This window comes from Rhyacophila brunnea, unplaced genomic scaffold (assembly GCF_057557595.1).
Source record: "Rhyacophila brunnea isolate RB1 unplaced genomic scaffold, BYU_Rbru_1.0 scaffold_7, whole genome shotgun sequence".
Classification (NCBI taxonomy): domain Eukaryota; kingdom Metazoa; phylum Arthropoda; class Insecta; order Trichoptera; family Rhyacophilidae; genus Rhyacophila; species Rhyacophila brunnea.
In genome coordinates this window covers 6,763,521-6,784,771 of record NW_028233339.1, presented here as the reverse complement: position 1 = coordinate 6,784,771, position 21,251 = coordinate 6,763,521, and the positions used below count along the sequence as shown (strand labels likewise).

The window sequence follows — 21,251 nt, the reverse complement described above, 5'->3', positions numbered from 1 at the left end:
TAATAATATAAAAATGAATATAACAATTATTTAAAACAATGTCCTCCGAAGGCTCTGCACTTTTAAAGCTAAGAACACTTTGCGTAATAATTAAAGGGCAGTAAACGTCGGCTCGACGCGCGGCGCGAGCGCACCTTTCAATGAGGATGGCGAAGGAAGAAATCAATACATAAGAGACTATTAAAGAGTTAGCTAAGAGGCCCACCACCCAAGAGATTTCCCTCGTCTTGATATTTTTAATAGATGATTTTGCGCGCAGGCGAGCCAACGGAGGAGACGTGCGATATAAAAATACGTCCAGGACCGAGCGGTATCTACAAACTTGACTATTTTATCGAGATTTGGTCCGGGACGTGTTCTTTATAAAATCTTCACTAAGCTACAAAAGTACAAAATCGATTAACGATTATAAACAGTAAGAGCACCAATATTGCACACGAATATTGCTTTTCGTTTTACACGTGCAACAATATGTTTAGATTCGTCGCGCGGGAGCCGGATTATCTCTCCGCATCGGATATTCAGAATCTCAGATCTTCCGCGCGAGTCGTTTCAGTTTCGAAAAAAAATACAGATAGGAATAAAAACGTCTTCTTTTTCATTAAATAATTGGACAGATCGAGTCACTCGGACTCGAACGAGAGGCAGTGAGAAATAATTTCATTAAAAACTAAAGAATATCAGTGTCATTATATTTTCACAATTTATATAAACATTGTCTCATTAAAGTTTCGATTCACTGAAAAACATCACTTTGCAACACTCAAGATGAAATATTGGGGCGTGCGGCATATTGGGGTGAGGTTTTCAGAGGTTGATGATTATGTTGCCTAGTTGTCCGGCCTGAGGGTGTGGTAGTCTGAGTTTGCAGGTGGCGGCTGGACAAAGAGGGGGTTGGGGAACTCCGGGGGATGCGGCAGGGGGCCGGGCGGGGCGCGGGTGCGTCTCCAGCCCAGCAGCCAGCAGGACACGGCCGCAGCTACGGCCACCAGCGCGAGCAGAGCTGTCAGGGCCAGAGCCACGATCAGCCACACTAACGAAACGCAGATATCTTCACTGCGCTCACTCGAGGGGGCTGCAAACACAACAGAATAATCATTTCAATTAATGAATAACTACAAAATAATCCACGCAATGAAAGCATGGTTTTTATTGAGTGATTTTTGTAAGCAACAAAGGCACCTTGTAATTCTTTCATAAAATCACTATATATTGATTATATTGTCGTGTAATTTGACAAAGTAACAAACAATATTTTGGAATTATAATTACTGTAATTGATTATATTATCTTATTTCAATTACAATTACAATACTGCATATACCTATACATTTAAGAAAGGCGCTTGTATTATGCGACTATGACTGGAGTATAACGAGCAAACTCAATCTCGTCTTGTGCAACTTACTCTAACCATAATAAACTAAACAAGTAAATGTTTTTTAAATTAGTATGGTAAAAGTAGCACAATGTAAAAACAATATGTTAAATTGGCTATCATTACGCACCTTCTGTAGGATCAGATATTCTGGCCGGATCCCGCCTCTCAAACGTGAGAATAGCATTTGATTGTATGGTGATTTCCTCCCGGAGTTGTCCGTCGAACGGTGAGTCCGGTAGAGCAAGGTCTGTCTTATTCGGTTGCAGTTGTTGATCATCGATGGCACGTTTCCTACGGCCAAAGGCATCGTAGCCTCGGCAGTTGACCTGGACAGAAAGATTTTTAATAATTTATTAAGAACATTTCTTGATATAACTCATCGGTAATTAATAATGGAAAGAACCCGATACACATTTTAGAAGCAATGTGGCCAAACAAAATACCCAAAAATCATGCAATGTCATTTATAGATGACGTCTTATTCTCTCTCTTTGTCTTTCATATAGATGACGCAAGAGATTTCGAAATTATTTCAATATGCTTAATATGTAATAGCTTTAATCCCAACGACACAGAGCGATAATACACATCATATACTATTCTAGCAGTGGCGAACCTTTGGCACAAGCATCTTATTCAATTATTTCCACTTTGAAAAGAAATTTTGTGTCAAAAACTGCATTATTATTATTATTATTATTAAAATTGTATTTTCAGTATCATTTCATGAGGGAGAGTCATTAATAAAATTTACATTTCGGTTAATCTACTGATACAACGGTGTTCCTCGTTTATATCTCCCAATGTTAACCATTGGCACATTGAACATTATTCCAAATACTATTTAGTTTTTTGGCACGTCAGTATAAAAAGTTTCGTCATATTTATGGCAATTATTTCGATAATATTAGATGCAATGGAAGAGCTTACGGGTTGGCATTTTCCAAAGCAGACTCTGATGTTGCATTGGAATCTTATGTTGTCACTGCTGGGGAACTTGAAAGCGTTGAAGCTGGCCAAAAGAGATTGCATGTCGCTGCTCCTCTCCCATTCTCCGAAGATCGTGGGATCGGTTGCGCAACCGTCTTCGTCTGTCACGATATACTCATTCTCTACGTTGTCTTCCATTGTTTTCGCAACACAGCTGCGTGCGAATCCTCCATAAATTGCTGTGAATTAAAAAAAAAGAGTAAATAATACGCGCGGCAGTTGATGGAACTAATGTGAATGTAAGCATGGATATTTTGAAATAGACATTTTCAATGACGTGCTATGTATTTTGTATTCTAAATTTTATTTTTCTGAATAAAATTGTACTTAAATTTTTATTATTATATAATATTATATTCTCTTCTTCTCTATTGTGAGGGTAATATTTGTTATAATGTAAATCTCATGTTGTGAGCGTGTTGAATTTAGATAAATTGTTATGTCCACAATGTTTTATTTTCTTAAATAAATAAATAAACAATCCATGACAGTAAAGTAAATAATTAAGGTTGTGGTATAATAAAGACTGAATTATTATTTATCTATAGGTATAACTATTTAATATCAACAATATTAATAGTAAAGAAATATCAACTTCAAATAGGTAACTCAATTACGGTGGGCACTCTTTTGTTTCCTAACACTATAAGAAAGAATAAGTATAATGTCTCTGTCTCACTTGACGGTTGCACGTCCACTTGCAGCATGAGGTTATCGCCAATCTCTGCAGAGTTGATCTCCTGTCCGGAGTGAGTGACGATCCTCATTGAGCAAGTCGGAGGAGGTCCCGTGTTGGCGATGGTTCCAGCTGTGGTAAGCATGGACACGTTGAAGCCCAGCGTGACGTTTTGCTCTCCGGTTTGGTACACGCACTTGATGTGGTAGGCTTGCGCCTTGTAAGTCACCAGTTTGGGATGTTTCTGTATCACCAGTACGAAGCTTGCCTGACCCTGAAATTCAAATCAATTAATTATTAAATGCAAATATTCTCCTATAGGTGCTGTATATTATACTAATCTTACAATAAAAAAACACTGTGATGCGTACGGATATGAACACAAGATATTTAGTTGTTTTAAAAATATCTTCGAAAATATTTCTCAACATGAAATAGTATATTGTAAAAAAATAGGTAGATATCGGGTTACTCACATTAACATGGACGAGGCCACATTCTCCAAAGTGTACTTTGAAGGTTTCGGTACGAGGTGGTGAATCAGCTGGCAGGGTCACGACTCGGCGACATCTTCCTTCCTTACTGTGACCCTTCACGTAGAGCACTCCGTTGAAGCCGCTCTCCGCGATGTGGATCTCTACACTCACTCCGTCCGCCAAGCAACCGACCACCATGTCCGGTCGCGGGAAATCGGTACGGAACGGTGAAGTGTGGTCTGGAGAAAGAAACATTTGGATTATATTAAAAAGGACAGAAACCGAGTGTAATGGCATTTCATTGATTATTCACTGAAATGTTAAAACTAAATTATTTAGCATGTTCAAGTTTCATTTAAAAACATTGTTGTCTTTTTGTAAACATTTATAACAGTGATACTAATACACAGAATACTTGTAATTTATATTAACACAACACAAAAATTTGCAAGACAGAAATCATTGACAATTTGTGCGAAAGTTTTCCCTTTTTCATTTTAAAATGAAAATGAGACAGTTTCTATTGTTTCCTAAAAAGAAAGTTGTTTTGGATTTATGAGGTTACAAAATACTAACAATGATCTACTAAATAGAATTAATACAAGTAACTTACTGCAGTAAACTTCTGGATTTCCTGAGTACCCAGTGATACACTGGCAGATAGCTTGATGGTTGGTTGCGTTGCAAAGAGCGTTAACTCCGCACCTCTTGATGTTACACGGGTCATCACACATTTCAGTCTCCTTATTACAATATCTGTGGTCGGGGCAGTCATCGTCATTTTGACATTCGGGTTCAGTTTCTCTGACGCAATTTCCACGTACGTCGAGTCTGTAACCATATTCTACGGGGCATACGCAATTTCCGCGTTCGTCAATGATCATTCCACGCTCCAAGTCGCACACACAACGTCCTCGTTCGTCTATCTTGAGGCCACGTTCAGGTGAGCACGGCGCGCAATCGCCATTCTCATTGAGCGCGGCTCCCGGTGGGCATACGCAATTGCCGAATTCGTCTCGAATGAATCCCTTATCTACACGGCACAGGGACACTGAAAGTTTAATGAATCAACAATTAGATCACTGATTTAATAATATGTTACAGATACCTATTTTTATTTAATTTTTGCAACAAATGATTTACAACGGAAGTTTTCCCGAGCTGAAGTTAGAGGTAAATGCACTATTATCAAAAATCAATAAAAAGACAATGAAATTCGTGTTTGTAATACTGGGATTACTTGATCAAGAAATCCCTGGATTGAAAATGTCAAAGTATTGCTTTGCCCAAAAGATGCTGGTTGAAATTCACTACTCTCACTCAATATACACTATATAGCAACATTTAACTGCAGCAGAAAAGACAATATAATATGGCACAATAGACAAATTCTGAATAAAATTTAATAGTGATCCTTTGACATATCATAATTAGTCAGTATCTACAGTCTACACTAAACTGCAATAAAATGCTATTTCGATAACATTAATATAAATTATAAGTTACTCACTCTTATCGCATTGGACAGCGGCATTTCCTTGGTATCCGGGCAAGCATTCACAGGTCATGGTGCGAACCGGCAATGAGTTCAAGACTTTGCAGATTGCGTTCACGCCACAAGGCTTGGTCTCCAGGCAAGGGTCCACACACTCTCCGCTGAAGCATGCCAGACCGGAAGGACACTCATAGTCGCTTCGGCATCGGACGTCCACTTCTTTGCTGCACCCGACTATTTTATCTCCATTGAATCCAATCGGGCAGGAGCATTCTGCGTTATGGTTGTAAACCTTGCATTCCAGGGATGACTCGCACGGATTTCTGACAGCGCATGGGTTATCGCACTTGTTGTTGATGCACGCTTTGGTGGAGGGGCACTCGTCGTCAGATCTGCATCCGACCAGCACGCAGGCGCTGTTGGGGTTGCCCATCAGCCCCGGTGGGCACTCGCACACGGCTCGGTGGTTCACACCGTAGCATTGAGCCAAATTTCCGCAGGATGAACCGTCAGCCGCGCACACCGGAATACACTGTCTGTTGACACAGGAGTGTTGTCCCGAGCATTCGGAATCTTGACGGCATCCGACTTGAACGCATTCGATATCTGGGTTGCCGTCGTATCCTTGTTTACATGTGCATACCGGTTTGTGGTTCTTGATTCTGCACTCGGCGTTGGGTCCACAGTTGCAAGGATTTCGGCAAATACTGTTGATACAGGACGTGACCGGTGAGCAGTCGTCGTCGGTGATGCAGCCTCCAATGGTGGCGATGGGAGGAGTGGGCTTACAGGTGCCACTTCCGCTGCTAACATAGCCGCTGGGACACACGCAAATCATGGTTCTGACCGGTAATGATGGAACAACTTCACACTCCGACGGTCTCGTGCACGGTTCCAAGACAGCGCATGGATTCTGGCACTTATTGCTTAGACACGCTAGTCTCGAAGAACAGTCTCCGTCCACGGTGCACTCCGGCGGAGGAACAGATCTACATTCGATGTAAGGATTTCCGATCATTCCAGTTGGACATTTGCAGACGGGCAAGTGGTTTTGGACGCGACATTCGGCACGTTGCGAGCAGGGGTTGTCATATATGCAGGGGCTGATGCACTGGGCGTTTATGCACTGCCTGTCGGACGGGCAGTCGCCATTGCTGCGACAGCCAACGGCGTAGCATCTGTCGTGAGGATTTCCTCGATATCCGCTCAGACATTTACAGGCGGCCTTGTTGCCGAACGCATAACATTCTGCATTGGCTCCGCAGGGGTCATTAATCAGGCAAGGGTTGACACAATTTCCGTTGACGCAGGCCTTTCCGGAATCGCATTCCGAATCAATTCTGCATCCGACGGTGCGGCAAGCGACGTTTGGATTACCTTCAAATCCTTCTTCGCAGGAACAAATCGGTCGGTGATTTTGCACGAAGCAAGTGGCATGGAGTCCGCAGTTGCAAGGATTGCGGCAGATGCGGTTGACGCATGATTCGTGACTCGGACAGTCGTCGTCGGCCGTGCAGCCTGGAGGCACCGGCAAGATGAAGGCTCGGCACTCTCCTGCGTTATCCGGTACCCATCCGTCTGGGCATGTGCAGACCATGGTTCTCACTGGAACACTGTCCAGGACACTACACTTGGCGCTGCTCGTGCAAGGGGAGAGTTCTATGCAGGGATTGACGCATCGGTTTTTGATGCAGGCCAGCTTGCTCGGGCAGTCATAGTCCATCTTGCATTCTGGCTCGTCCTTGATTGGGATTCTCTCGCAGTACGACAGCGGATTGCCGCTCGGCAGGTGTTCGGGGCATTTGCAGGAAGCAAAGTGATTTTGGACGTAGCATATGGCGTTTTCGGCGCATGGCACGTCTGCGGTGCCACAAGGATTGATACATTGATGATCTCGGCAAGCCTTGTCATACGGGCAGTCGCTATTAGTGCGGCACTCTTCCCTCTGGCAGCGGTCATAAGGATTTCCCATGAATCCTGCGGGACATCTGCAAACTGAGCGATGGTTTTTGCCGAAGCATTCAGCGTTGATCGAGCACGGATTGTCCAGTAGACAAGGGTTCACGCATTCGCCGTTGTAACATTGCTTGCTGTTGTCGCATTCATTATCAGATTGGCAGCCGACTAGAAGACAAGATAAACAATACCAGTTAAAATCAATCAATAATCCCCCATTAAAAATAATTTTCCGGTGATTCTACTCAATTATTGAAAATATATTATATCATAATAATTGTTGAGGTATACTTACTCTTCTTGCAGCCGATTTGTGGGTTTCCTGAGAAACCGGCTTTGCAATAGCAAATTGGATAATGGTTGTTGACGTGACATTCTGAGTTGGGGCCGCAATTGCAAGGGTTCGTGCACAATCTGTTGATGCAAGACTCCGATAGAGCACATTCAGAATTTGATGTGCATCCGACGGTTGCTGCAAATGCTGGAAACAGATATAAAAAATGTAAAAATACAACTGAAATGAAAATAATAATAACTAATTTCTACTGTGTAAACTGTCAGCTAACACCCCACTACATGTTTAAAGACGTATTATGGTACAAAATAAAGCATGATCGCCTTCACCCCACTGATTGGGGTGAAGCGATTGCACTTTGACTTGAAAAAAAAAGTATGTTAGAATAAGAAAATTTTTATTTTTCAAAAATATTGAAGATTAAGGACCAAAGAACTTGAATTAATTTTTTGACAATTTTATTACAAGAGTTACTACTATCAACCACGAATAAAAGCGAAATTTTGAACAGCTTCACCCCGAGTTACGGTATTTTAATTCATCCTTCTACTCAAGTATTTACTGCGTATTGTCTATACATGCCTATACATGTCAATTTTTGTTTTTGTCAAGTAAATAAATACCACAGGAGAGTTTTAGTGAAAGCCAATATAATTCATATAGAACATGAATTGAGTTACTTACGTGGAACACATTCAATTCGTGGTTCTCCGGAGTACCCAGCTGGACATTTACAGATCGGAGCATGATTTTGAACATGACAGAAGGCACCTCGGGCACACGGGTCTCCCACGATGCACGGATTTACACACAGTTCGTTAATACACATTCTATCGTAAGAGCAGTCATCATTCTTATAGCATTCGGCTTGGGGTGGTAAAACTGGGATCTTGGGCACTGAAAGAATAAATTGGCTGTCTTAATCAATACATTCCTATTACAATCAATACAATACCATTTATTTTATACAGTACTACAGTAAAACTTCAATGTAATGGACTAATTCAGGCGAGGAGAGGTATCCGAACAATGATAGTAAAAACAAAACAAAGTTTAAATTTTACAAAACAAAAAACAACATCTATTTGACAGAACATCGGCCATGCAATGTTATGTGACCACGCGCTAATCATGCGCCAAATATTGTTTACGAATGGAATGGAACGAGTTTACAAGTGGAGTGGAATGAACGACCGGAAATGCTGTCTGTTAAATGTGAAGTTTGTTAAATTGAGGTTTTACTGTACTACATATCATGTCTTTTGATTGCATGAATTTTTTTTGAAGTTATACTTCTTTTGGCGTTTTTGGGAAAACAGATCAGAGTGTATTTTTCGCGTGTGACACACCGATATAACACATAATTTTTATAATTTATATTGCATTCGGGTTACGTAATACTTTGAAATATTTATTGTTGTATAAGGCGGATTCAAATTTGTTTCTGTTAAATAAAACTTTATTTATATTAGATTTGAGGCTATATTTATGTAAGTATTATTTATGAGTAAAATTATATATCAATAAATAAATAAATTTTGTGAATGTTGAGTTGGTAAATATTTATTATTATGATTATATTCATTTCGGTCTCAAGGGTACATGTTAAACCAGCGGCGCTTTTTCTGAGTGTGTAACAAGATAATTAAAATAGTAATATTAAATAATATTAATTATTACGAAATGAAGCAACAAGATAATTTTAAACCAGCGGCACTCCTTTTCAACTTCCTACCAATAAGAAAAACAAATAATTTGGATAGTTGTAGCTAGTCAAAGAATCTAGGTTATCACAAGTTTTGTTTTTGTTTTGTTACGCCAAAGAAGTATAACTTGTAACGCGCGTACATATGTACACACACCGATTATTTTCTCCTACGGTATATTTGGAAAAGAAAGTTGTCATAAAATGATGTTTAACTTACTGTTGGTACACTCAACGTGTGGATTGCCAATATATCCAGGGGCACAGGAGCATACTCCGCGGTGTCCTCGAGGTAAGCACTGCGCATTAACTCCGCAGATATCCACTTTGCACGCCTCCAAGCATGATCCCCGAATACATTTATCAGTATCAGGGCAGCCGGAGTCAGAAATGCATTGTGATGTGGCGTGGACGATCTGCTTGCATCGACCGTTGTGATCAATTACAGTGTCCACCGGGCATTCGCAGATGACAGTTCTCAGCGGGAGAGAATCCAACACTCTGCATTCTTGATCTACGGAGCAGACATTGCCTAAAGTGCATGGGTTCTGACAGCGTGAGTTGATACATGCGTTCATCGATGGGCAATCTGCGTCGACTTTGCATTGCGCTCTGTCGACTTCAACAGGTTGCCTGCTTCCGCCGCATTCCACGTAAGGGTTTCCGGACAATCCCGGCGGGCAGATACACTTGGCTTGGTGCGCCCGTCCGATGCAGGTGGCCGTCTCGGCGCAGGTGTCGTCGTCGCACACGGGTCGGCAGACTCTGTTCAGCCTGTCGCACGCCTCATGATCGGCGCAGTCTTCATTGTATTGACAGATGACAGATATGCAAGATATGAGTGGATTTCCTTGGGTACCGGCCGGACATACGCATTGCGCTCGGTGAGATTGAATTGTGCAATCGGCGCCGCGTCCGCATTGTACGCTTCCGCCGTTGCGACACGGGTTCAGGCAGTTTTCATTGATACAAGCCTTGTCGTAGGGACAATCATTGTCTGATTTACATTCAGCTGTAATAAAATAAATATATTATTTAAAAACCCAATCAACAAATTATAAGAAATACATTTTAAAAAACAAAAATTAAATGAACTATTATAGATGATTGTTAAAAAATTCAGTTGAAAATACTCACGTTTGTAACATTGTACTTGAGGATTTCCACCCCAACCGTCTGGACAGTTGCAGATGGGTCTGTGTTGTGAAGTTCTACACTCCGCATACGTGCCGCAAGGATTTGCAGCAGCGCATGGGTCTTGGCAGCGCTGGTTGAAGCACGCCTTGTCTGATGCGCAATCCAAATCCGATGTACACTCAGGCAGAGATTGTGGTACTGCAAAAATGATACATCATGATACACTTAACATCTAAAAGATCCAAAGGCTAATGGCCAATAATTTCATGTTAAAAATAATATAGTCCTAAGTACCCGGATAACAGTTGATGAATGGATCTCCGATAAGTCCAGAAGCGCACTTGCAGGATGCCCTGTGGTTGATGGCTTGGCATTCTGCGTTTGAAGCGCAAGGATTTCCGACCACGCATGGATTGACGCACTGCCTGTTCAAGCATGTCTCTGTTTGTTGACATTCTTCACTGCTCGTGCAACCCGGTGTTTTTTGGGGTGCTATAAACAAAACAAACATTTCTTCAGATGTTGATCGACAAATTTACTCAGCTAATAAAAAAAAATGTTATGTAACAATAAAAATAGTGTGTTGCTGTTTTTAAATAATAAAAATAGTATTTGTGATTTTAAATTAAAAGGAATAAGCAGTCGGCGATCTTCTGTAACATAAGAAACATTTCTTTAAATTGTATATTCTGTATTTACACAATTTATTTCTGTATTTACAGATGTATATACACAAGTGCAACAGAAACAATGTTATGTACATTTTCTGTATAGTTCTTCAGAAACATCAAGAAGGAGAAGGTATTATATACACGAGTTGTGTTCAAATTAACATTTTTGTGCTATAATTATCTCAGATGTCCTCTGAGATATGAAATTTGCATAAACATACCTAATTCTGGCATACGCTTTGATGACCATTTGAGCAGCTAATAAAAACAAATGATGAAACATGGAAACGGTCAATACATTATAGGCCTACAAAAAGGATTATTTCAAGGTTTACTTGAAATCAGTTGAAAAGAATTATCTGTGTAGGCAATATTTTATTGGCATCCTAGTGTCATAGTGGCTTCGGATATGTTTTTTGTTAAGCCCAAAATATATTGTTATGTAACTCATTCAAAAAATTAGGTTACGGAATAATGTACACACTTATGATTAGTTTAACTAATGATTAAGATTAAGATAATTTTCACATATCGTTAAATATGCAGTATATTAATTACTATGTAATCACTTTACTTTTTAATTAGGTAAGTATATGAATTAAATATTTATTATGTATAATCCGATACAAAGTACACAAAAACTAACAAATCAAGAATCACAATTAGCATCTACAGAAAGGAATCTAAACGAACTATGTAACCTGATCTTTAAATGAGAATGTGATGAATCTATTCAAATATGTAAAATAATAACATACCGAGTTTGCATTCTACATCAGCATCTCCGACATATCCGGGCGGACAGAGACAGGCCATGGTCCTCAGTGGCAGGGTGTCCACCACGGAGCACTGGGCGTTCTTTCCGCATGGTTTGGTCTCCAAGCAAGGATTCTTGCAAACTCCGCTGAAGCACGCAAGCTTGCTGGAACAGTCTGCGTCCACTCGGCATTGCGGCTCAATATCCACTATCACTGTCGGACACAATAAATAATATCAGAAGGGATACACAACAGTTCCTTTCAGTTTAGAATTGCAAATTTTTGGAAAAAGTTTATTTATAAAGTTAAATTACCTGTTAAAATACAAAAAATTCAACAATTCACAAGTTATAAATACTAATAGAACTACTGAATTTAAATAAAGTTATATAAAAATTCTTTTGTGTATTTTTAGAACAAATACATCATTTTCTTCATTTGAAAGATTAATGTAGTACATTTCACTCGTTTGAACTTACCGCGTTGGCATGAAACCAAGGGATTTCCGTTGTATCCAGGCGGGCAGCGGCAGGTAGCTCGGTGATTGTTGACGAGGCACTGAGCGTTGGGAGCACAATTGCAAGGGTCTTGGCACCTCTCTTCTCGGCACGCCAAGTTGTAAGGGCATTCGACATCTGCCGTGCATTCGGGACGCTGGCACCTAACCTGAGGGTCTCCCATAAAGAGTTCAGGGCAGTAGCACCGGGCTTTATGGTTGAATTCCGCACGGCACATGGCATTGAGGCCACACTGTGTGAATTGGCATGGGTCGACGCATTCTTTGTTGACGCACGCTTGAGTCGGTGGACATTCTGAATCACTGCGGCAACCGACTGAAAACATACGATAACATTATAATTAAAGGAAAAGTAAATCATTTTAATACATTACTTATTTACTTATATTTGTTTCCAATTGGGACCTCATGAAGTTATTTGAAAATGTGTCACGTTTTTACGGGGAAGACCTCTTCGGGGATGTTGATTATAAAGTGGGAATAAAAATATTACACACCAATATTCAAGTTGTCTTTGTACAGAGCATATAGTTATAAAATAATATGTTTTATTCATAATTAAATCATCTATATTATGTCAAACTATAGTAAGCATTTTTTATCTTAACAAAATGGGTAAGCATCGGTTATTGGACACAGAAAGCTGCTCATACAAATTTCATTGTTTAATTACAAATATATCTAAATCTATATCTATATGGCATACTATTGTATGCGGCTGAAAAATGAATTCTACATAAATTGCAAGGGTGCATATAGCAAATTTGTGTTGATGTTTTCTTTATACTGACTGCATTGCGAATTATGATAATTATTAATAAAATGTTACTCACTCTCATAGCAGATGGAATTTGCGTTTCCGGTATAACCGTCATGACATGTACAGAAAGGCCTGTGCAACTGTACACGACACGCTGCGTTCTGACCGCACGTGGTCGAAGAGCATGGGTTGCGGCACTGCTGGTTGGTGCACGCTTTGTCATTAGAACATTCATTATCTTGGACGCATTCTGGTTTAGGTGCTGTAATAAAAATATACATATAAGTAACACCGGATTCCTACACTGATTCATATGAAGTTTTTGTGTAACAACGTTTTTTGTTTAATTGAATCGGTAACCATAGAAAAATTAATATTATATCCTTTGGGAGTATTACAACATGATGGCCATGAATAAGATAGCGGTATTTTTTAATGTTTAGTTGTACTGCATAAGTATATGAAGTAGTTACCTACTGTTTTTTGCGAATTTTTGAGATTGTTCATCTAAATATTTCCAACAATCACAGTGTATTATATAAAAAAACATGCTTTAGGCTCATACCACTAATAAGTGGAAATGGTTTCAATCTCAGTGCAACCATGGAAAAAAATATCTCAAAACACAAGTGTGATATTTTGCAGTTAATTTAATCAATAGCTGTTATACTTAGTAAAAATTTTTTACTATAGTACTTACTGTATTTAGCTACAGTATTTTGACTGTGTCTCTATAGACGAAATGTTTCTTTTGATATAAGCATATATTGTCAGGTCCACAGCAAAACTATTATTTGCATGCCGTCAAAAACACAGTTTACATTTCGAGTGCTTAAAGTCAGACAACGTTATCTACAAAAAAGTGTTTTTTTTTTTTTTTAGATAATGTTATTTTACATTTACGGCTACATGATAGTCAAACAACGTTATGTCAATCTTTTCTAATTTCTTATTAAATCGTCAGTAAAGTTTAACGCTAACTACATACGTTACCCTTGTTTTCATATTTTTTAAAAACTATCCCTATAAATTTTAACATCATCATAAGCAAGATAAATGTACAATACACAATAAATTATAAAATATTAACATTAGGTTTAAAATAAACATTAACCTTGTTGAGTTACAAGAATCTAAAATAACAATTTTTGGCTCTCCTGTAAAGTTGCACTTTTGTAGATAGTGTTGTTTGACACTAAGCCCTCGATTTTTTCTCAAAGGTTGTGCCATACATGCGGTGATACCGAAGATGTAGAAAACCTCCCTAAATGTATGAAATTGAAGCAAAAAAAAGGACCACAGGTCCACAAATGAAATTGACTTTACATTGCAGGTTCATTCGCAGAGAACTTCACACTAATGCTGACATTTATTTGCCAATTTGCAGAGTGTCGTATAAGGCTCATTCTTCTGATACCTATTGTCAACTTTAAAAATCAAAGTACCTAACATAAGCAAATTGTTAATGTTTTGAACAATTTTTTTTTGACAGCTGTTAAATATAATCACACTATCTTTCAATCTAACAGTAATAAATATCTAATTTGGTTTTGAGTATCTAATAACTTTGTGAGATTGTAAAAAGTATTTACCTGGTTCGGCGAGTAGTGGACTGCAGTTTATCTGAGCGACTCCGGTGAATCCAGCAGGGCATAAGCAGACAGCATTATGATTTACAACCTGTTAAAATAAGGAAAAATATCGTTAAATCCTTTATTCCATTTTCATATTATTGAATAAATTATACACATAAGTATATCTTTCGACTGATTTAAAAATAGCTCACCTGGCACAGGGCATTGATTCCACAAGCAGAAGCGCAAGGATCTCCACATTTTTGTCCGTAACAAGCTTTGTCTCTTGGACAGTCTTGATTGATGACGCACTCTGGATAAAGACAACTGGCGAAACCGTTGATAACTCTGCACTGACCGTTGGGACCACAAGGTGACGGGTTGCACGGGTCTGTTGGTACAGGTGCTGAAGAAAATACATCGTATTAATAAAATTATCATGATAAAATTCTTTCAAAGACAGTTTTCATAAAGAAGATAAAAAAGATCACAAAAAGTTATTAACATTCTAATATTGAACATACATAATTTGAAAACACTTCCTGAATTATTATCGTCAAAGGAAATAATTCTCAATAGTCTATAGGTAAATTATTGGTACTATGTCACATTATGTGGTTTACGTAACCATGGAGATAAATAAAATGTATGAAAGTATTGTAGGTACACTTTTGAAATGTATGAAAAGAGTATTAAATTACCTGGTAATTCTTTGCAGTCAACAAATGGATCTCCAAAGAGCGGAGCGGGGCAACTGCAAATGGGGCTGTGGTTGATGGTCTGGCACTGAGCCTTGTAGCCGCAGATGCCGGGGCACGGGTCGGCACACTTAGTGTTGATGCAAGCCTTGTCTCTGGGACAGTCCGAGCTGATGGTGCACTCGGGTTTGCAACCGCTGCCTGAGGGCGAACCGAAGAAGCCGGGCAAGCATTCGCAGATGGCGTTGGCGCCGGAGCGGCGGCACACTGCGTTGGGACCGCAAGGTGATGGGTCGCACGGGTCAACTGATTGCACTGGATTCACTGCAAACAAATTAATTCATTGTAGACTTGTTTACCAAAGCACCAGGGATCACGACAGAGAATATCGAGTAAACAATTCAATAAATGTAATACACAATGTTTTTGTGTTTCAAGTTTAAAATGGTGTTTTGGATTATGCGATGGACGCACACAATGTACACATTAAATTTGGTTTGTGATCATCTCATAAATAAAATCACCACTTACATGATTTGTTTTAACATCATTCACATGTTTCTTTTTTCCATCGAATTGTATTTATAAATTAGAAATAAATGTCCATTTGTATAAGGCGATCAATCCTTAATTTTATTTCAAAAAATATACATACGAATAATAAATAAATTACACAAACGTAATGTAAATCAAAAAATTGCTTCATAATTTAAATTTCTCATTCCCTAACAAAAAGAAAAAGCTGAAAGTTCAGTTATTTATAACATCATCTTCTAAAATCTAAATCAAACTAGGTACCAGGTATTTGTAATTTAAAAAATAAGCCTACCTTTAACAGGAATGATGAGGCACTGTCTGAAAGCATCTCCGGAGGTTCCCTGAGGACAAGAGCAGATAGGCACATGGTTTGTGACGAAGCAGACGGCGCCCACTCCGCAAGTGCCGGGGCACGGGTCTCGGCACTTGTTGTTCACGCACGCTGTCACCATGGAGCAGTCGGAGCTCACGAGGCACTCAGGTCGGCAGCCCTCGTAAGGATTGCCATGGTATTCTGGCACACATTCACACACAGCATACTTGTTCTCCACCTGTACACCAGAATAAAAACATTTGTAATCATTTAAAGTTAAATGTATTTGTTTAACTATCCAATCAGTAATATATCATCTTTCACAAGTGTGTCAGCAAGAATTATTCTGACAATTGCTGATTAATCACTAATGTCTTTTTGGCTTAGCACTCTTGATAGCATAGTTAAATTCAAAGTAAGAAAATTAATTATATTATTTCTAACCTGGCAACGAGCGTTCGGTCCACACGGTGATGGATAGCACGGATCCCTTGGTTCTGGCGGAGGTTCGACTGGTTCTGGACAAAGAAAACACTAGTCAGCATGATCGAAATCGCAATACCCTCAAATAATATTTTTCCCACTAAACCGTGCGAAAACATGCAAGTTTAACAGAGTTATTTACATTGAAATTACTTTGAAAAGAAATTGAGATTAACACTATTGAAGAGAATAGAAAGAATCAAACAAAAGTCAATGAACATGCGATCACGATGAGACTAATGAGACCTAATGCCACTTCATCGAAATACTAATAAAAATTTACATTACAGTCAATACAAATAATAATAAACGTGATCTCTACATGAAGTTCATGCCTGAATTCATATGAAGACCGCGTTTTTCTTCTTTATTTTCGGACGGATAAAAGTATATAAAAATAAAAGACGGGCTTACTAGGTTTGGGTGAACAATATCTAAACGGATCCCCTATGTAGTCGGGGGGACAGATGCAATTGGGTATGTGCAGGATAACGGCACACTTAGCGTTTGTCGCACAAGAGCCGGGGCAAGGGTCTTTACACTTCTGGTTTATACAAGCCAGTTGGGATGGGCATTCCGAGTTAACGACGCACTCGGGTCTGCACGATGGGGGAGTTCCTACAAAGCTCGGCAAGCAAGAGCACGCCGGTGACGTTCCCGTGGTGGTGCATTGTGAGTTGGGACCGCACGGGGAAGGTATGCATGGGTTCGTCGGTTCGTCACGAGGTATGTTGACCGGTGCTGAAATTAAAGAATTTGTTTAAATATCATATGATAAATAATATTAAGGATCAATGTTCTCATTTTATTATCAATGTGCATTAGTTTAATGAAAACAAATTTATTAGTAGCTTCAAATAATTATTACTATGGTTTGCTATTAAAACTGAGCTTAATCGCTCTTCGCTATATAGAAATAGTGAAAGTTTATATATACTCACACACATATATGACACATAAATGCGTATAATATACAATTTTATATTACATTAATTAATACGAAGTTTTCATTTTACGTTGTTACAAAAATGGCACGCAAAGGTATCCTTACGGTTTGGATAACATCTTGAGAATGGATCGCCTGTATATCCTAGTGGGCAATTACAAATTGGATTGTGATTAACCACGCGGCAAACAGCTCCGGAGCCGCACGTTCCTGGGCAGGGATCGATACATTTTTGACTGAGACAAGCTTTGTCACTGCTACAATCAGAACTGACGGAACATTCTGGCCTACAGGTTGGTGGAACACCGAAGTAGCCCACAAGACAGGAGCAGACTCCTTGGCCGTTCATCACTCGGCATTGACTGTTAGGTCCGCAAGGTGACGGTTGGCATGGGTATGTTTCGGGTCGTTCTGTTGAAAAAATATGAAAATCTTTAAATGTCCAAACTGATATCATTATACATGTGGTAAACTACGTTTTAAAACAATTTTTATCAATATTGATGCCAGTAATTGTTTTAAAATAAAATAAAATACTTACTCGGTGCCTCATGACAGTATACGAATGGATCACCAGTTAGTGGCGATGGACAAGTGCAAACCGGCATGTGATTGAGGACATCGCATTGTGCTGCTTGCCCGCAAGTTCCCGGGCAAGGATCTGTACATTTATTTCTGATGCAGGCTTTGTCCTTTGGACAATCATAATTTTGGACGCATTCAGGTTTACACCCTACGTATGGGTTTCCTTGATACTCTGGCAAACATGTGCATACTCCGTTATCGCATCTAGCATTTCCACCGCATGGTGAAGGATTGCAAGGATCTGCTTTGGGAGGTTTCACAGCTGAAATAATAAAGAAATAAATATGTACTTAGATACATTTTGTAGGTTCAAGTGATATATTTCTATTTATGAATGATTAATTTTCATGACTTACGTTCTGGCTCTGGGAAGCAATTTCTGAAGGGATCGCCGGTGTATCGAGGTAGACATGAACATATGGGCATGTGATTGAAAACATTGCAAACAGCATTCAATCCGCATGAACCCAGGCAAGGATCTTGGCATTTTTCAGAGATGCATGCCTTATCGCTGGCGCACTCTGAATTTATCGTACACTCCGGTCTACAATTTGGTGGCCCTCCTATGTAATTAGGTAAGCATGAGCAACTAGCAGATCCATATACATCTCGGCATTGTGAATACGGGCCACAAGGACTGGGCAAACATGGGTTCTTCGGTGCTTCTATTTCAGGTACTTTGACAGGTTCTGAAACAAAAACAATAATATATAATGTATGGTTCATGAAAGTTAAAAGTTAACACTTATCTTAATAGAATTAAGTGTAATATACTTACTTGGAATAGGATAGCAAGACGAGAACGGGTCTCCAGTGTATCCTTGAATACAAGTACAGACAGGGCTATGATAATATACTCGGCAATCCGTATTTGATCCGCAAGGTTGTGGGCACGGGTTTATGCATTTTTGCTGAGAGCACGCTTTGTCAATGGGGCATTCAGAGCTGACCACACATTCCGGTCTGCAATTTGGTGGACTTCCCACAAAGCTGGCAAGACATGAGCATACGGCTTGGCCGTTTGTTTCACGACATTGGCTGTTCGGTCCGCATGGTGACGGTTGGCATGGGTTTGATGGCACTATTACATCCGCTAAAAAAATATATATAATGTTAAAGGGCAACTTAAATAATAGTACCTTTATTTAAACACAATATTTTAAAAGTAAATAAAAATGAATTATGAAGGTAGGAAGAAACATTACCTGGAGGTTGCATGTTACAGTATCTGAATGGATCTCCTGTGTAACCAGGAATACATGTGCATGATGGTACATGGTTGATAACTCTACATACAGCATTTTGACCACAAGTTCCAGGGCATGGGTCCACACATTTGGCTTGCACGCATGCCTTATTTGATGGACAGTCAGAGTTAAGAATGCATTCTGGTCTGCATCCTTCGTAAGGATTTCCGAAATAGTTCGGCAGACAAGAGCATGAGCCGGCTCCATTTTGCTCACGGCATACAGCGTTTGCTCCACAAGGGTCAGGGAAGCATGGATAAGTCAAGTCAGCTGGTCTGGGTACAGTAACTGCAAATTTAAAAAAACTCAGTGTTTTGATGTTTTATAAATATTTTACGGAGGTAGGTATGTTAAAGTAATTTAATATACTCACTTTCTGGAATTGTACATAGTCTGAATGGATCTCCAATGTATCCAGAAATACAGGCACAGTTAGGAGAGTGACTCACAACGCGGCATTCAGCATTTTGACCACATGTTCCGGGACAGGGATCTTTGCATTTATTGTTGATGCAAGCCAAACTGTGAGGACATTCATTGTTGCTGGTACATTCGGGCTTACAGTTAGGAGGAACTCCAACGTAAGTCGGTAAGCAACTACAAGATGGTGAAGCTCCAGTTATTTTGCATTCGGAGTATGGTCCACACGGTGAAGGTTGGCAAGGATCTCGAGGGGGGTCGGATATTATTTCTGGAAAAAAAATATTCATTACTCAACCGAATTGCTAGTTGTAGTATTGAAGAATTCATGGTAAATTTGATAGTAGGTATACTTACGTAGAGGAAGGCATCGTATGAATGGATCCCCTGTATATCCAGTATCACACGAACAGATTGGGTTGTGATTTAATACTTGACATCTGGCATTGAAGCCGCATGTTCCTGGACAAGGGTCGATACATTTCTGGTTCAAGCAAGCTTGGACGAGTCGACAGTCAGTACTGGACACGCATTCAGGGCGACAAGTGGGAGGTGACCCAATATAACCCGTGACACATGAGCATACAGCCTGTTGATTTATTTCAAGGCAATTACTGTTGGGTCCACATGGAGATGGCTGGCATGGGTGAGGTTCTGAGACTGGCGCTGTAACAAAATAAAAGTAGGTGCAAATTGTATTTAATTAATAAAACTTACAAATTTCTGTTGAGCAATTATATTTTAAAACCATCATGACTGTGATTTCATATTATGTATTGTAAAAGACGGAAGCGGGGTTCGAGTGGATGTGTACAAAAAAGAGCTGGGAGATATGTATAAGTATATATCAAAAGTTACCTTGGTATGGGCTACAGCTGACAAAAGCATTTCCTGTAGTACCAGGTGGGCAGGAACACATGGGCACATGATTTATGACATCGCACAATGCATTTTGTCCGCATGCGTTATCACACGGATTTCCGCACTTGTTGCTCATGCAAGCTTTGTTCTTCATACACTCTTCATTGACGACGCATTCCGGCCGGCATCCGGTGTAGGGATCGCCAAAGTACTCTGCGAGACATGTGCACTGACCGTTGTCGCATTTGGCATTGGCACCGCACGGTGATGGATTGCAAAGGTCTTTTGGCACCGGTGGAGATGCTGAAATAAACAACAAAAAAAGAATAAAGAAAAACCAATGAAAACGTTCATAAAAGTTGTGTGATATTATAATTTAAATTACCAGGTGGAGGATTCGGATAACAGCTGGAGAATGGATTTCCAGTGTATCCTTCGAGGCACGTGCAAATAGGTGTATGGCTGATGACCGAACATCTGGTGCTGAGTCCACACGAGCCGGGGCAAGGATCTTGACATTTGTTGTTGATGCAAGCGAGTTGGCTGCTGCACTCCGAATTGGATGAGCATTCTGGTCTGCAATTTGGTGGACTTCCAATGAAAGTTGAAACACACGAACAAGATGGAACGCTGCCAATTATTTGGCATATAGAGTTGGGTCCACAAGGAGATGGAACACACGGGTTTCTTTCAATCACATCTTTAGGAGCTGAAAATAAAGATTTAAAAAAATAACAAAATTGACAATGCTTTTCTGTATTCGAGAGCAT

General features: G+C 39.7%; 1 protein-coding gene across 1 annotated transcript in view; it reads right to left on the bottom strand.

The window, feature by feature from the left end:
* Positions 1–426: 426 nt before the first annotated feature.
* The window catches only part of dpy (fibrillin-like protein dumpy), a 373,870-nt gene continuing 353,045 nt past the window's right edge, over positions 427–21,251 (bottom strand). The window contains exons 141-170 of the mRNA XM_085957936.1: positions 20,867–21,190; positions 20,479–20,784; positions 19,978–20,286; positions 19,574–19,891; positions 19,159–19,488; positions 18,732–19,046; positions 18,310–18,642; positions 17,910–18,215; positions 17,474–17,779; positions 16,837–17,163; positions 16,384–16,457; positions 15,919–16,177; positions 15,093–15,413; positions 14,604–14,797; positions 14,410–14,497; positions 12,891–13,079; positions 12,020–12,373; positions 11,541–11,753; positions 10,406–10,603; positions 10,112–10,309; positions 9,195–9,986; positions 7,954–8,166; positions 7,270–7,455; positions 5,034–7,142; positions 4,137–4,574; positions 3,524–3,762; positions 3,051–3,321; positions 2,312–2,550; positions 1,509–1,707; positions 427–1,075 (exon numbers count right to left, since the gene is read on the bottom strand). Of these exons, the coding sequence (XP_085814062.1) occupies positions 831–1,075; positions 1,509–1,707; positions 2,312–2,550; positions 3,051–3,321; positions 3,524–3,762; positions 4,137–4,574; positions 5,034–7,142; positions 7,270–7,455; positions 7,954–8,166; positions 9,195–9,986; positions 10,112–10,309; positions 10,406–10,603; positions 11,541–11,753; positions 12,020–12,373; positions 12,891–13,079; positions 14,410–14,497; positions 14,604–14,797; positions 15,093–15,413; positions 15,919–16,177; positions 16,384–16,457; positions 16,837–17,163; positions 17,474–17,779; positions 17,910–18,215; positions 18,310–18,642; positions 18,732–19,046; positions 19,159–19,488; positions 19,574–19,891; positions 19,978–20,286; positions 20,479–20,784; positions 20,867–21,190 (10,193 nt within the window). The 3' untranslated portion in view covers positions 427–830. The remainder of the gene's footprint in view (positions 1,076–1,508; positions 1,708–2,311; positions 2,551–3,050; positions 3,322–3,523; positions 3,763–4,136; positions 4,575–5,033; positions 7,143–7,269; positions 7,456–7,953; positions 8,167–9,194; positions 9,987–10,111; positions 10,310–10,405; positions 10,604–11,540; positions 11,754–12,019; positions 12,374–12,890; positions 13,080–14,409; positions 14,498–14,603; positions 14,798–15,092; positions 15,414–15,918; positions 16,178–16,383; positions 16,458–16,836; positions 17,164–17,473; positions 17,780–17,909; positions 18,216–18,309; positions 18,643–18,731; positions 19,047–19,158; positions 19,489–19,573; positions 19,892–19,977; positions 20,287–20,478; positions 20,785–20,866; positions 21,191–21,251) is intronic.